The sequence below is a fragment of the Cyphellophora europaea genome (genome assembly GCF_000365145.1).
Source record: "Cyphellophora europaea CBS 101466 unplaced genomic scaffold supercont1.14, whole genome shotgun sequence".
Lineage (NCBI taxonomy): Eukaryota > Fungi > Ascomycota > Eurotiomycetes > Chaetothyriales > Cyphellophoraceae > Cyphellophora > Cyphellophora europaea.
In genome coordinates this window covers 23,531-36,417 of record NW_008481802.1, presented here as the reverse complement: position 1 = coordinate 36,417, position 12,887 = coordinate 23,531, and the positions used below count along the sequence as shown (strand labels likewise).

At 54.1% G+C, this 12,887-nt stretch overlaps 6 protein-coding genes across 6 annotated transcripts; 3 read left to right on the top strand and 3 right to left on the bottom strand.

The window, feature by feature from the left end:
• Positions 1 to 65: 65 nt before the first annotated feature.
• HMPREF1541_10657 (uncharacterized protein) lies at positions 66 to 812 on the bottom strand (the record flags this gene model as incomplete). The annotated part of the gene is made up of 1 exon (XM_008715327.1): positions 66 to 812. The coding sequence occupies one exon, from the start codon at positions 810 to 812 to the stop codon at positions 66 to 68; it is 747 nt and encodes a 248-aa protein (XP_008713549.1).
• Positions 813 to 1,235: 423 nt separating this feature from the next.
• HMPREF1541_10656 (uncharacterized protein) lies at positions 1,236 to 2,198 on the bottom strand (the record flags this gene model as incomplete). The annotated part of the gene is made up of 1 exon (XM_008715326.1): positions 1,236 to 2,198. The coding sequence occupies one exon, from the start codon at positions 2,196 to 2,198 to the stop codon at positions 1,236 to 1,238; it is 963 nt and encodes a 320-aa protein (XP_008713548.1).
• A 1,070-nt stretch (positions 2,199 to 3,268) lies between these two features.
• Positions 3,269 to 4,006, bottom strand: HMPREF1541_10655 (uncharacterized protein; the record flags this gene model as incomplete). The annotated part of the gene is made up of 1 exon (XM_008715325.1): positions 3,269 to 4,006. One exon carries the CDS (start codon positions 4,004 to 4,006, stop codon positions 3,269 to 3,271), a length of 738 nt encoding a protein of 245 aa, XP_008713547.1.
• A 433-nt stretch (positions 4,007 to 4,439) lies between these two features.
• On the top strand, positions 4,440 to 5,083 carry HMPREF1541_10654 (signal peptidase I; the record flags this gene model as incomplete). Its single annotated transcript, XM_008715324.1, has 2 exons — positions 4,440 to 4,783; positions 4,843 to 5,083. 2 exons carry the CDS (start codon positions 4,440 to 4,442, stop codon positions 5,081 to 5,083), a joined length of 585 nt encoding a protein of 194 aa, XP_008713546.1.
• Positions 5,084 to 6,538: 1,455 nt separating this feature from the next.
• On the top strand, positions 6,539 to 9,159 carry HMPREF1541_10653 (uncharacterized protein; the record flags this gene model as incomplete). Its single annotated transcript, XM_008715323.1, has 2 exons — positions 6,539 to 7,631; positions 7,676 to 9,159. The coding sequence occupies 2 exons, from the start codon at positions 6,539 to 6,541 to the stop codon at positions 9,157 to 9,159; spliced, it is 2,577 nt and encodes an 858-aa protein (XP_008713545.1).
• Positions 9,160 to 10,090: 931 nt separating this feature from the next.
• On the top strand, positions 10,091 to 12,428 carry HMPREF1541_10652 (uncharacterized protein; the record flags this gene model as incomplete). Its single annotated transcript, XM_008715322.1, has 3 exons — positions 10,091 to 10,590; positions 10,706 to 11,033; positions 11,082 to 12,428. 3 exons carry the CDS (start codon positions 10,091 to 10,093, stop codon positions 12,426 to 12,428), a joined length of 2,175 nt encoding a protein of 724 aa, XP_008713544.1.
• Positions 12,429 to 12,887: the final 459 nt, after the last annotated feature.

The following is a 12,887-nucleotide window of genomic DNA, read 5'->3' as shown; positions in this document are numbered from 1 at the left end:
GTCTATCGCCATGAACCGCAGCTGGACTGGTCACGCCAGCCATTGGACTTCCAGGCGTCAAGCGTCTAGCTTGCGCGAATTTGTTGGCGGATCGCATCGAGCTGCTCCTTGTCGAGCTTCGCGAACCTGACCAGACCCTGATTGGTAAACAGACCGGCTTCGCTGATACTGGAATCGATCCCATTGCGTACTCGAGATTCCCAAACGCCATCCCAGTTCCAGTCGCTCATCTGCTTCGGTGATGACGGAGGCTTTTCTGCCGGCTCGTCGTCTCCCAGACTCCGACCGCGAGTCTGGCTTCTGGCAAGCCCACGATAAGCCCGCCACGAATGCCACGCGCTAGGGTTCCCCACCACTGCAAATGGGAGGTTGTCTAAGAATTCCGCATCTTCGAACGACTGCTTGATGTGATGCAGAAGCTGCAACGTGATCTTTCGCGAGTCTAAAGTGTCTGTAAGCGTTTCTTGCCCGCTAGCCGCACTTTCTGCTGATAGCGCTCCTGTTGGTTCGAGCTCAAACTTGTTTTCTAAACTGCTACGGGCTATCGTCCCATGACGGAACCACTGAGGGAAGCCATGCCGCAGGCTGAAAGAGCCAGGCGGCACACGATACTCGTCCGATGCGCTGACGGTGCCAGTGGACTCGGGTGCACTGGTGCTGAAGGTATATTGGGTCAGAGGTACAACGAGCGGGTGAAAGACATCGGTAGAGAATGTTACGACAGGGGCCACATCCGGATACGCTGAAGGAAAGGTGATCTCGAACCGCAGTATGGCAGACTCGAAAGGACCTTGCCTAGTGAGCTTTTGCATTCTGAGACCCTGAGATGCTTACCTGAGCGGACAAAGTAGACTCCTGACCACGCCGAAGGATTGTCTGGGGAGAGTGTAATGTAGATACCCTCAGGACACTGATGCTGTAGCGACGAGCTTGAGACGCGTCATTTCGAGTCACCCGCAAGCCAAGGTTCACTCACAAGTCAATCACGCGTTGCTGGCGACGGAAAGATGGTAACAATAGGGACATGGTTTGGTGCAAGGAAGATGGAGGGGGTGAGAATGGGCGACTCCGAGCATGGGGAAGTTGCGGCTCTTCTCCAAATTGCTTCAGCCTCACCAGATCTACGAAGCCCATTTCGCCCGCTTCTATAAATGTATGAATCTATTGCTTAGCTCTACAATGTGGATCTGATGACGAGTTCAGAACACTTGAAAAAAGAAATCAGTCATTCGTGACTATCGAGAACGCATTTGGACCATCTCTGTGGCTCCCGCCGGTCTTTGGCCTGTCATCATCTGGTCCCATCCGTCTTCGATCCCGCATACGATTTCTCCCAGCACTCTGCTGGAACATATAGATGCTCTGGCGATAGTCCTCCCAACAACGTCACCAAAAGCTGGCGAGTCTGCCTGCTTGCCTGCCGTGATGTTGACAAAACCAGTTCCCACCCCCTCAGCAAACGCCAGTCCTCGCTCGGTGAGCTGATTCTGCCTCTCGAAGCGAAGCAGCGCACTCAGAAGCATCATCATCACCGGAACGGCGAAGAGGAACCATGACAACATCCAAGTCACAGTCCAGGCGGTGAAGCGGCGGAGTGCGCTACTCGGCTGGGACTTGGTGACCCCAGTGTTGCCGTGAAGAAGTGTGTCGGGCATGTTCTGACGCAGCCTCTCGATTTCTGCAGGGGTGAGATCCTGGGGTAATGCCATATGGAGGTAGCTGATGGCGTCAATATGCATCCTGCGTACGACCAGATCGTCACCTCCCCGACAAAATGCTTGGTGCTTGGCCGTCTGCAGCATGCTATAGCCAAGTTCTGCTACCTGCCAGTTGATGGAGGCACTGGTAGTATCAGTCGTCGAAGGGTCAAAGGGAACTAGAGTGTTGTTTTCGGAAGCTGTCTCGGGACAGTTGGTACGGGGCGTGTTCAGCGGAGTTGATGGAGCGCGTGCTATGCTAACGATATCCGCGTCGTCTGTGGACTGGCTTGTTGTGCTGGACGATCTGCTTCTCTCGGGCGAAGTGGTACCCAGGGCATGCTGAGTCCGATGCAGTGAGCTGAGAAGTGGTACCTTGGTGCCCTTTGCTATTTTCGAACGGACAGCATTGGGGATCATATTGTACAGGCCAGAGGCGTTGGATGGTGTGGCGAACTCACGGAGGGTTGCTCGAAAGGTGCGATGGCCTGTTAGTGGCATGGTGACGGATAGATCGCAACGACAGAGCATACAGGTCTTTGGTTGCTAGCGAAAAACGCTCAATTGTCACAATCTAGCTGGTATGTCAGTTGCGACTCTCCCGCATAAGTGGTGGCTTTTATAGAGAGCACGAGTTGAGTTTCAACCATGTAGAAGTACTCTCTTATCTTTATTGAGGGCAAGACTCTCTTTCACATGCTTTGCAAATCTTGGTCGGGGCGGCTAGGAGCCACACCCCCCTGCGCACCGTATCCACGTTATGCAAGTCATGAATGCTATTGCGCCATGTGAAAGGTGCAAAGTCGGAGTGCCTAGTGACTCGTGGGTATGATATGTGGTTGTGCTGGAAACGTGAAAAATGCGGCTTGTGGGATGAAGTCGATACGGCCTATGCGAGATGTTGCCCGGAGCCATGTTGTGCCGAAGTTCGATTCGCTTGCGCGCCAGTACTTCTGGCAGCACTACATGTTTATTCGACCTCATCTCGGGATTTCTTGCTTGACTAGACTGACTCTTTTCACCTCTGCAGCATCCCGGACCACGTCTACAGTTCGTCGATACATGATTTCTACGCAAAGCTGGATTACTTTGCGCCGAAACTCCAAGCTACCGGAGGAGCAACCATTTGCGAGCCGATAAGGCACGATGGGTGGTGCCTGAGCTCCCCCAAAGCTCTTTTGCGGTTCCTTTTTTGTGTTACCACACGACCAGCTTGAGAGCTGACTCACACAATCTGTTCAACTGACGTACGGCATCCGCCAACATAAACTAGATTTGCCATAATGCCCGCCTGCCTGGATGCGTTTGCTGCATACCCGCCCCAGGCGACCCTAAGCTTTCGATACCAACGTACGATTATGGAGTTCCAGTCCCCTGACAATCATTGCTGGCATTCGCTCTTCAGATATGGATTCCACTTGATATTGTGGATATGTTAAACAATTTGAAGCTGGTAAGGGCAGACCACTCGCTCCTTTGGAGAAAATGGCACTTGTTGCCTGTCAGGGAGTGGCAAGCGTCGAGCCACTGGTCGAGCTTCCGCCGACTCTCCACGACTGAAATCTACAGCCTCAACAATCCCAGCCTCCGTCAACTGAATATATACTGCCGGTCACGTACGATGCTGCAGGCGACAGCAAAAACACCACAACATTTGCGACCTCGTCTGCGGACCCTGTCCGGTTCATCAGACATTCATCTGCGTCATGCTTTCCTATGATCTTGACAGACTGCTCAAGCAGTGGCGTTTGTGTGGCACCTGGTGCGACTGCATTGATCCGGATGTGAGGCGCCTCCTCCTTGGCCACGGATCTTGTGAGCCCGACAACGGCATGCTTGCTCGCTGAATATGTTGCGTGCTTCGCGAAGCCCCTTAGGCCCTGAATGCTTGCGGCGTTGACTATACTGGCTCCTGCTGACATGTGTCTGAGCTCGGCCCGGAGGCAGTACATCAGGCCCGTCAGATTGACTCGCATGATCAAATTCCAATGATCGTCGTCGTCCATCTCCTTGAGGGTGCAGACTCCATGATACTTGCCGATTGCGCCAGCCATGTTGGCCGCGCCATCCAGGCGGCCGAATCTTTTGACCGTCTCCGCAATCCACGAGTTTACCTGCGAAGCGGTGCCGACGTCGACAACAGTCGTCATAATCTGGTCGTCGGTGGCCCCCAGCTCTTTGCGGGCATTGTCTAATGCATCCTGGCTAAGATCGGCCAGTGAGAGGAGGGCGCCTTGGGAGCGGAGCTGTTTAGCGACGGCAAGGCCAATGCCAGAAATGCCTGTGATTGCAACGACTTTTCCGTCCATTTCGAAGCGCGAATTGCAGGATAGCTGTTACAAAATCAAGTCAAGAGGTCAGCCGCCTTATGTAGTACTACCTAGGTATGCTTAGTCTTCGACGCGGGGCAAATGCATGTAACAGCATTCACTGCCTGGTCGACTGGTGGGTGGGGTCGCACGGGTATTCGGTTTCTCCGCAACCGAGCGACTCTGAATCGCGGATGATGCCACATGTTCCTCGCGTTCAACATCGGCGGATACACAATTGAGCGCAGGCGCAGCCACGACACCAATTCAAGTGTTCGGAGTTTCTGACGCGTCTAACATGCAAGCAGCGCTCTGAGTCTCGTACATCCTTGCATCCGCACGAAATCGCACACTCGTTCTGCGCCCCAACTACGCCGTTTCCTAGATCAGCAAATACTATTACACCCACTTCGCAATCCGAGTTACCGCGATTATGCTTCCAGACCTCTCGACCGCGCTCGCCTCTCCGCGGCAAACGCTGCAGCAAGTTCTCAACTTCGCGCTCGTGCTCTCTACGGCATTCATGATGTGGAAGTCCCTCTCAGTCGTGGCCGACTCGCCCTCCCCCATCGTCGTTGTGCTCTCGGGATCTATGGAGCCTGCTTTCCAGCGCGGCGATCTCTTGTTTCTATGGAACAGAGATGTCAAAGCCGAGGTGGGGGAGATTGTCGTGTATAATGTCAAGGAGAAGGATATCCCGATTGTGCACCGTGTTGTAAGGAGTTATGCACCACCTGCGGAAACACTCGAGGTCAAGTCAGGGAAAGGCAAGAAGAGGTGAGTTCACTGCAGCACGTGGAGTGGGACACATGGGCGCATGCTAATTCATGATTCAGTGCCGCTGCAAAGCCAGCAAGCGAGAAACTGTTGACCAAGGGAGACAACAATGTGGCGGATGACACGGAGCTGTACGCTCCAGGGCAGAAATACTTGGACAGAAAAGAAGACATAATCGGGAGCGTAAGGGGATACGTGCCGGCGGTGGGCTACGTGACGATTATGCTCAGCGAGCACCCGTGGTTGAAGACGGTGATGCTAGGCTTGATGGGCATAACCGTGATATTAAGTAAGGAGTGATGCTGCCGTATCACGACAGAAGTTGGTTAGCCCATTGAGCTCTTTGTGATCAACACAAGCAACGCCATTTGCATGCTGTCATAGACTACGGTCGACTGGCGTCCCCGCACAAGTAAGAGCTCGTAGGAATGGGTCGTGCCTTCCGGGCATAGAGACTAGCTTCACCTACCCCGTCTTCATCTCTCCACCTCCATCTACCATCACCACTCCTCGGTGACCAACACGCTATCCTGAGCTTCAGGGAACAGCCCATACTATCTCCGTACGTTAAACAACAAAAGATCACGAGTAGTACGTAAGAGGCGACCAGGTCTGCGCCAACCATGACAAAGCCGTTGTGGTTGGCGACGCTAGAGCCCGAGAGCTAAACCTCAGACTGCAGCGATACCGTGACGGACGAGTCTGAAGCCCCTAAAATTGCGCGACCAGTTGACACGGTTTAAGGCGTGCCTTTTTCTCATTCGCTAGAGGCGGACTTCAACTTTCTGACCTTGTTTCGGAGCCCCGTCGCGTCGAGTGCAGTGCCTTACGAGCCTTCCAACGAGATCCTTCAGCTATCCTGTGGGGGCCATCCACAAACAAATGCCGATGTTTGATTCCCAGAAACGTGGCGGAAGCGCCCTTGGCTGCCCTTCAGCTCAACCAAGTGGTCGCCCTGGATGGAGCGACCATGGGGGTCCTGCCGTTCGGGGGGAGGATCGCTTACAGGCCCACAAGGCTAGGCCCGAAGCTTGTCCCAGACAGCTGGTGCTCCAGACTCCGGACGCACGAACCCCCCACCACTCAAGTCGCGAGTGAGATACCCAGTAAAGCATCAAGCTGAACATGCAGCATCCTCGGGATCTTTCCTTCTTCCCGCCGTGTGGTTGGCGACATATTACCTCTACTCGCTTCCTTAAATCCTCGCCAACTGCCCAAGTTCTGTGGCAAGCTGAATCATCAGCATCGTCGATAACACGACCGGTGAGCTAGTCGAGATTAGATCTCACTCCCTCCAGGAGAACCCTCAAATCCCGATTCTGGTCTCAGACGATCCGTCTCTCCCATCTCAGCATTTACTACTTTTCGATGTCCCACGGTGACAGCTGTCAGTTTCCAACACATCTGACGAGCGGACTTCGAACCACTTCACCTGACAGCCACGACACCGGCGACATCATCTGCCGCTTCCCCCTGCTCAGTTCGGACGATTTCGCAATAGCCGGTACCTTCCGTCCCTGTACAACGCCCGGTCTTTAGTTTGTGTCGCTTTGACCCCGGCCACAAGCCCACAAGCGTTTTACGTCGATCGTTGCATGAACATAGGCTCTGAGCAGCATATGGTCTTACTGATCTTGTGAAGCGCTGGTCATCAGCAATGAACACTTGATGTGTAACAGGCTGTTCTATCCTTGACCGCTATCGCCGGTCTAGGAGACGCGGCCAGCTTGTTCGTCAGCCACTGCCTAGCCAGCGATGGAGGAAGACGAACGTTTCTATGAAAGGCCAGGCCCGTCGTCTCGCCCAGAGCATTTGCAACTGCTGGAACAACAAGATGCCGAGCAAGACATCTCGGATGCCTTGCCTGCAGGAAATGCAACCCAGCACTCGCGCCACTCTTCAGTGCGCTCTATCCAAGAAGAAAGGCCCATCGAGCTTGCCTATCGAGATGATGACCGTCAGAAACTGACTGATGCCCAACATCTCGCCCCTCCCAGCCCGAAGAGATTGGCGCCTTTATCCACCATGTCGTCTTTAGTGAGGCGGATGACGACCATGAAATCACCCCTTACAGGCACCAGATTCCGCACAATGAGGCGCAAAAAACAGTACGAGACGCTGGATGAAGCAGAGGAAGCAACGCCTGGTCCAGTAGATCTGTCATCTCTTGACGGCCTGGGATACGAGTTACGGGACATGTCTCCTGCAGGACGCACGCACCTAGAAGAGGAAGAGACCGAATACGTCTCACCTGTTGCTAGTAGACAAGACAAGCCCAATTTCCGCGCCTTCGTCAATAAGCGTCAGTCAATGGCAGATGGTATTGGGAACGGAATGAATCAAGTTGGTGCTCAACTGCGACGGAACCCTACCAAAACACCAGCCAGAAATCCTCCTGCGCGTGATGAGAGTGCGCGGGCTATCGACCGAACCAAGACCGTCCGCCACATTGGTCAGAAGCTGGCAAGCGAGAAGAACACCATCGTCGTTCTCAACGAAGGTGCTGTCGACCTGAGCCAATTCGAGGGTCCACAGAGCGTACCATTCCGCTCCAGTACTGCGTCGTTCGAGGGCATGACTTCCAGCAGAACGAGCACTTTTGGCTCAATTACTGCCGCCGAAGACAACAAGAGCTACTTTTTTCCGACCGACCCCGACGTGCCGAATTGGAAGCCATTCCCTATGAAGACTTACTTTATAATCCTTCTCATCGTTCTGGCGGTCGCCATCGCTGCGGTGCAAGAAGTGCTTTGCCAGATATCAGTACGGAAAACCCGAGACGGGGGAGGTCTCATTGCCTTCAATGATGTCAAGAACGTGCCAACAATAAAATTCTTCGCTTGGAAATGTAAGTCATCCATTGGGTCTCTGGACCTCACACTGACTGGCTAGACCTCCCAACAATGATAGCAGTGGCGTATTCTGTCTTATTCAACCTTATGGACTTCGAAATCCGCCGTCTGGAGCCGTATTATCAGCTGTCCCAGCCAACTGGAGCTACGGCGGCGACAAGTCTAAATTGTGATCATCTCACCATGTTTCAGTATTTCGTACCGTTCAAAGCGTTCAGGCTCAAGCAGTGGGCTGTGTTACTGTCCACGACGGGTAACATCATCGCCTCCATGATAGGACCGGCTGTGCAAAACCCTGCGCTCCGCTTCGTGGAAAACGGCGACCCCTCGTGTGATACTACTGAAGGCTTTTGCGGGAATGGTCAGTACAGGATGTTTGTCAGAGTCAACACTGTATGGTCTCGCCTCCTGACTGCGTGTTACCTGATGGTTGCAATAATTGGCATTGTGTTGGTCTTTCAGATGCGACGCAAGTCTGGTCTGTTGAGCGACCCGAAAGGTATTGCTGGCATCGCATCTATGGCCACCAAATCTCACATCCTCCGGGATTTCAAGGGCACCGATGAGGCGACACGGGGACAGCTTCACAGGAGGCTCAAAAATCGCCGCTACGTGCTATACAAGTCTTCCATCTGGCAGGGTGAGTACGCCGAAGACTCGTATGTGGAGAGCGAAGCCAAACAGAAAAGCCCACACCCACCCATGCTCCGAGCAGGCGCGGCACTTCCCTTTATGGGCTTCATGGTGTTTGGTCTCATCACTATCCCGCTCATATCCTTGACTCGTGCCCGCGTCGTCCCAAATGAGGCGCCGTGGTTGCCGATACTTCTGGCGACCCTCCTGAAACTACTCTTCAACACCTTCGAAGCCGATGTGCGACTGATGGAGCCCTACTATCAGCTGTCCCGTGGCCACGCCAAGCCCGAGCACTCCCTGACACTGGATTATCAAGCCTCGATATATGGCTGGATGCCGGTTCAGGCGTTCATGAACAGACACTGGCTGGTGATGCTTGTTGGCATCTCATCTGTAGCGCTTGACATATTCACGGTCACCGTGGGGTCCTTCTCCGTCAACAGCGTCGAGTTTCTTCATCGTGGTGACGGGGGCGAGAGATCCAACCAAGACGAGACCTACGTGTCCTTCTACGTCTCTCTCGTCCTGTCTCTCGCCATCTTATTGTTTGTCCTGTTGTCGACTGCACTCACATTCTGGCGCCGTCGACACCCCTTCTTGCCGCGCGAGCCGTCCACCATCGCGGCGAACCTGGCATTTATTTACTCGTCGAACATGCTCACCGACTTCATCGGCACCGAACAATACAACAACAAGCAGATGGAGGCGAAGTTGAAAAGCATAGGAAAGACCTATGCACTGGGCTGGTTCAGGGGTAGAGACAAGGAGATTCACTGCGCGATCGATGAGGAGCCGTTGGTCAGCAAATATGTGCACGGGAAGCCATATTCGAGGGCGCAGGCTGCACCCAGTGCGACGTTTGATTTTCAGTATGTAGATGATGTGTAGATAGACTTATGTAATTGTTCGTAGACTATGAGTGGTGCATATCTAGATGACTTGAAATGAGATGTTTTGGACCTTTGGCCGGGTGGCTTTGGCACTTTGGTTTCCCTGCGGCCATAAGGAGACATCCGAAACTGGTGAACACACGTCATGCGCCTGGATCGCGACACGTGGGCCTGCCAATTTCGGTCTACCCGGTTTTTCGCTTGCGACGTCTATCCGCTACCCTTTACGGCGCCTTGTGTCTCCTTTTCGGAATACAAGTACCCCCACCTTAGCGAGCATTAGCCCGAAAAGCTGTGGGTGTCCACAACATCGCCATCTCATCATGGCGTCCATCGCCCGAAGGGACAGGAGAACGACTAGCTTGTTAAGCAACGTCGTCGTCCTTCTGTTCTGCTTCTATGCCCCGACACTGACACCGACGAGGCGTTTCTGTCTAATTCTCAGTTGCGATACGGTTCCGAAAGCCCTACGGTAGCTTTCGAGATGCAGGAACCCGTTATTAGGTTTTGGTACCTGAGATTACCGTGTGGCCAGAATCGGATGGCTCTATTCTACAATAGGGGCGACCCACTAGCTTAACGTGGCCAGACTCGTATAGTTGACGCCTCGTCGACAAGAATCACCGCGTCACAGTCTTCCTTCACAGCCACGCGCATCTTCTACGGGCTGCATGGCGCTTCTGGCGCCCAGACTTCCAACAATGGCCTACACCATTGGAGGCCTCTCTGCCCATGAGGGCTTGCTGCGACTCAGCTGAGGGTGAGTACGCTCCAGACCGAAAGAAGATCGGCGAAAACCTCGCCAGCAAGCCAGTTTAACAGAGATGTTCCCACGAGGACACCATCCGTAGGTGCTCACCTTCTTCACCACAGTCTTTCACAGTCATTCGCTTTCTGGTGCCGCAGGCCCATTCCATTCTTTTGCAAAAATGCCGTCCTCATCACTCTCTCTGAAGTCGAGCACATCACTCCTTACTGTTCTGTCTCTATTTTCTTCCACCCAAGCCGTCAATCCCGGCATTGGGAAGTCTTATTCGCCTTTCAAGGAATACAGTGGCTCAACTTTCTTCGACCAATTCTCTTTCTTTTCCGGTGCTGATCCCACCCACGGATATGTGACCTACGGAGACAGAGGCTACGCCCAGACCAATGACTTGATCGCTTACGATGGTACTTATAACTACTTGAAGGTGGATGCCATTGGTGGAAAGGATGTGTATAAGAGCCATACTGGATATTATAATAACAACAACATTGGTCGAAAGAGTGTTAGGATTGAGGGAACCGACACGCTGACCAAAGGCCTGATCGTCGCTGACATTGCCCATATGCCATCCAACATTTGTGGTACCTGGCCGGCTTTCTGGACTCTTGGTGGCCCTGACACATGGCCGGGTGCTGGTGAGATTGACATTATCGAGGGAGCTAAGTAAGCCGATCCTGACACCAAACTACCCTATCCAGCCATTTCAGGCAACACCAAGTTTGGTCTCTGCTAACGCGTTATTAGCAACCAACTTGGGAATTGGCAAGCACTCCGTAAGTGGAACCACTCTGGCATTATCAAACGGTCTGACCATGTCGACAGATACCGGCAAAACATCCAGGATTTCGGCCGCGAATCCCATGGTGGGCACTATTCAGGCCACTGACTGCAACGTCAACACAGACCCGAGCAACCCCAACTACGTTGGTTGCAAAATCGTTGACCCCGACCCAAGCACCTACGCATCGTATCAAGGTGGCGTATGGGCTATGCAAATGTCATCAGATGTCCTCAACGTATGGTTCTGGCCCTATGGCTCAGTTCCAGCGTCTGCCCAAAGCAACAACCCTGTGGTGTCCTCCGAATGGGGCACTCCTCGTGCCAGCGTACGTGTCTATATTGCCCCTCCAGGTCTTCTGACTGACCATTCCTAGTTTGGTCCCAAGGACACGTTGAACTTTGACGCCAACTTCAAGAACCAGCACATCATTTTTGACACCACCTTCTGTGGTGATCTTGGCGATCCGACCTGGGGCACCGTTAACGATGCGGGAAGTTGCGCTGCAAGAACCGGTTACGCCACCTGTGCTCAATATGTTCAGGAAAATCCAGCAGCTTTCGCGAACGCGTATTGGAAGATCAAGTCCGTTAGGATGTATAGTGAAGGGTCAGCAACGACCACTACCACTACCACAACTACCACCACCACCACCACCACCACCACCAGCGCTTCCACAACCACGACAAGCACTACCACTAGCTCCAGCACATCTCAGAGCACTTCCACTTCGTCGGGTTCGGCAACAATGACACCTGCATCCACTTCGTCTAGCACCTCGACCAGCAGCACCTCGACCGGCAGCACCTCGACAGGCCGCACCTCGACAGGCCGCACCTCGACCGGCAGCACCTCGACCAGCAGCACCTCGACTGGCAGCCCCTCAGCGTCCAGCGCCAAGACCACCGAAAGCCCCTCCCAGAGCACGAGCTGGGGTGACTGGACCTCAACTGCTGCATCAACCGTAGCCACAAATCAAGTCTGGGATGACACATGGAGCTCAAGCACCACCTCAACAAAGTCAGCAGACCCAACCTTCTGGGGAGCCTGGTCGCCTTCGAGTTCCTCCACCAAGTCCACCACCAAGTCTGCCGACTCCACACTACAATCCTGGGCCGATGTCCTCCCATCATCCCAGACCGTCGACCCGACGTGGCAAGCATGGAGCCCCTCCTCCTCCTCTTCTTCCTCCTCCACGTCCACGGACCCAACATGGCGACCATGGACCGCCGCCCCAAGCAGCAACCCCGCCACCCCAACATGGTCAACATCAACAGTCCCAGCTTCCAAGACAACACCCCAATCCAGCGGCACCCCCGCCCCGGTCGCCATCTGGGACGATGATTCAGCAGCTGCGAAGACCACGTATCCCGTCGTGAGCGTCACCGTGCAGCCCCTCCCTCCCTCGTCCACCACGCCAGATATTTCGGGCGTGGTGAGCTGGGCGCCCTGGTCCTCTGACGTGGCTGCTACACCGGCTTCAGCCTCGGCTGCTGCTGTTGCTTCGGCCGCTTCTGCTGTCAATGCAGGTGCGGAGACGTGGTCAGAAGCCAACGTGCCTGCCGCGGCGGCCACCGGGGCTTCAGGGGCAAGCGGTGAGGCCGTCGCGCCCAGCTCGCCGGTCGATGTCTACAAGGGTGCGGCTAGCGCGAGCGTTGTTGACGTCAAGGCCATGATGGGCTTGGTTGCGGCTGTTGTGGGGATGGTCGGCATGATGCTGTAAGAGTTAGGTTCAGTGTTCTAAGATAGAGGTGATGAAGCTTTAGTTTTAGCTTGGGAGGAGCGGGTTTTGGGCCCTGGCATTACTTACTGGTGATTGAGGGGGTGGGGGATGAATACGAATATAATGTGCAGTGCGAGCGGACAGCGGATGCTGTTGGGACATGTATCTGGTTTCGTTCTTCTACAAGTGTGAAAATATCTACTAGAATAGCCATGGCCTGGCTCCTACGATCCGTATGAATATGCATAAGAACCTGCCACCCAATATAGCCACGACATAGCCTCTGGAAGCCATATGCATGAGCTCAGGACCTGTTGGCCAAGGCCCAAGGGGGGCTGGGGTCGCTCGAGGGTCGAAATAACTGTGAAGAAAGTTCGCCGGACGATGATGCTTGGCAGCAAAAGGGTATTTTCGTCGGGTCCGTGGTAGAGCGTAAAGTCATAGCAGTGAAAGACAGAG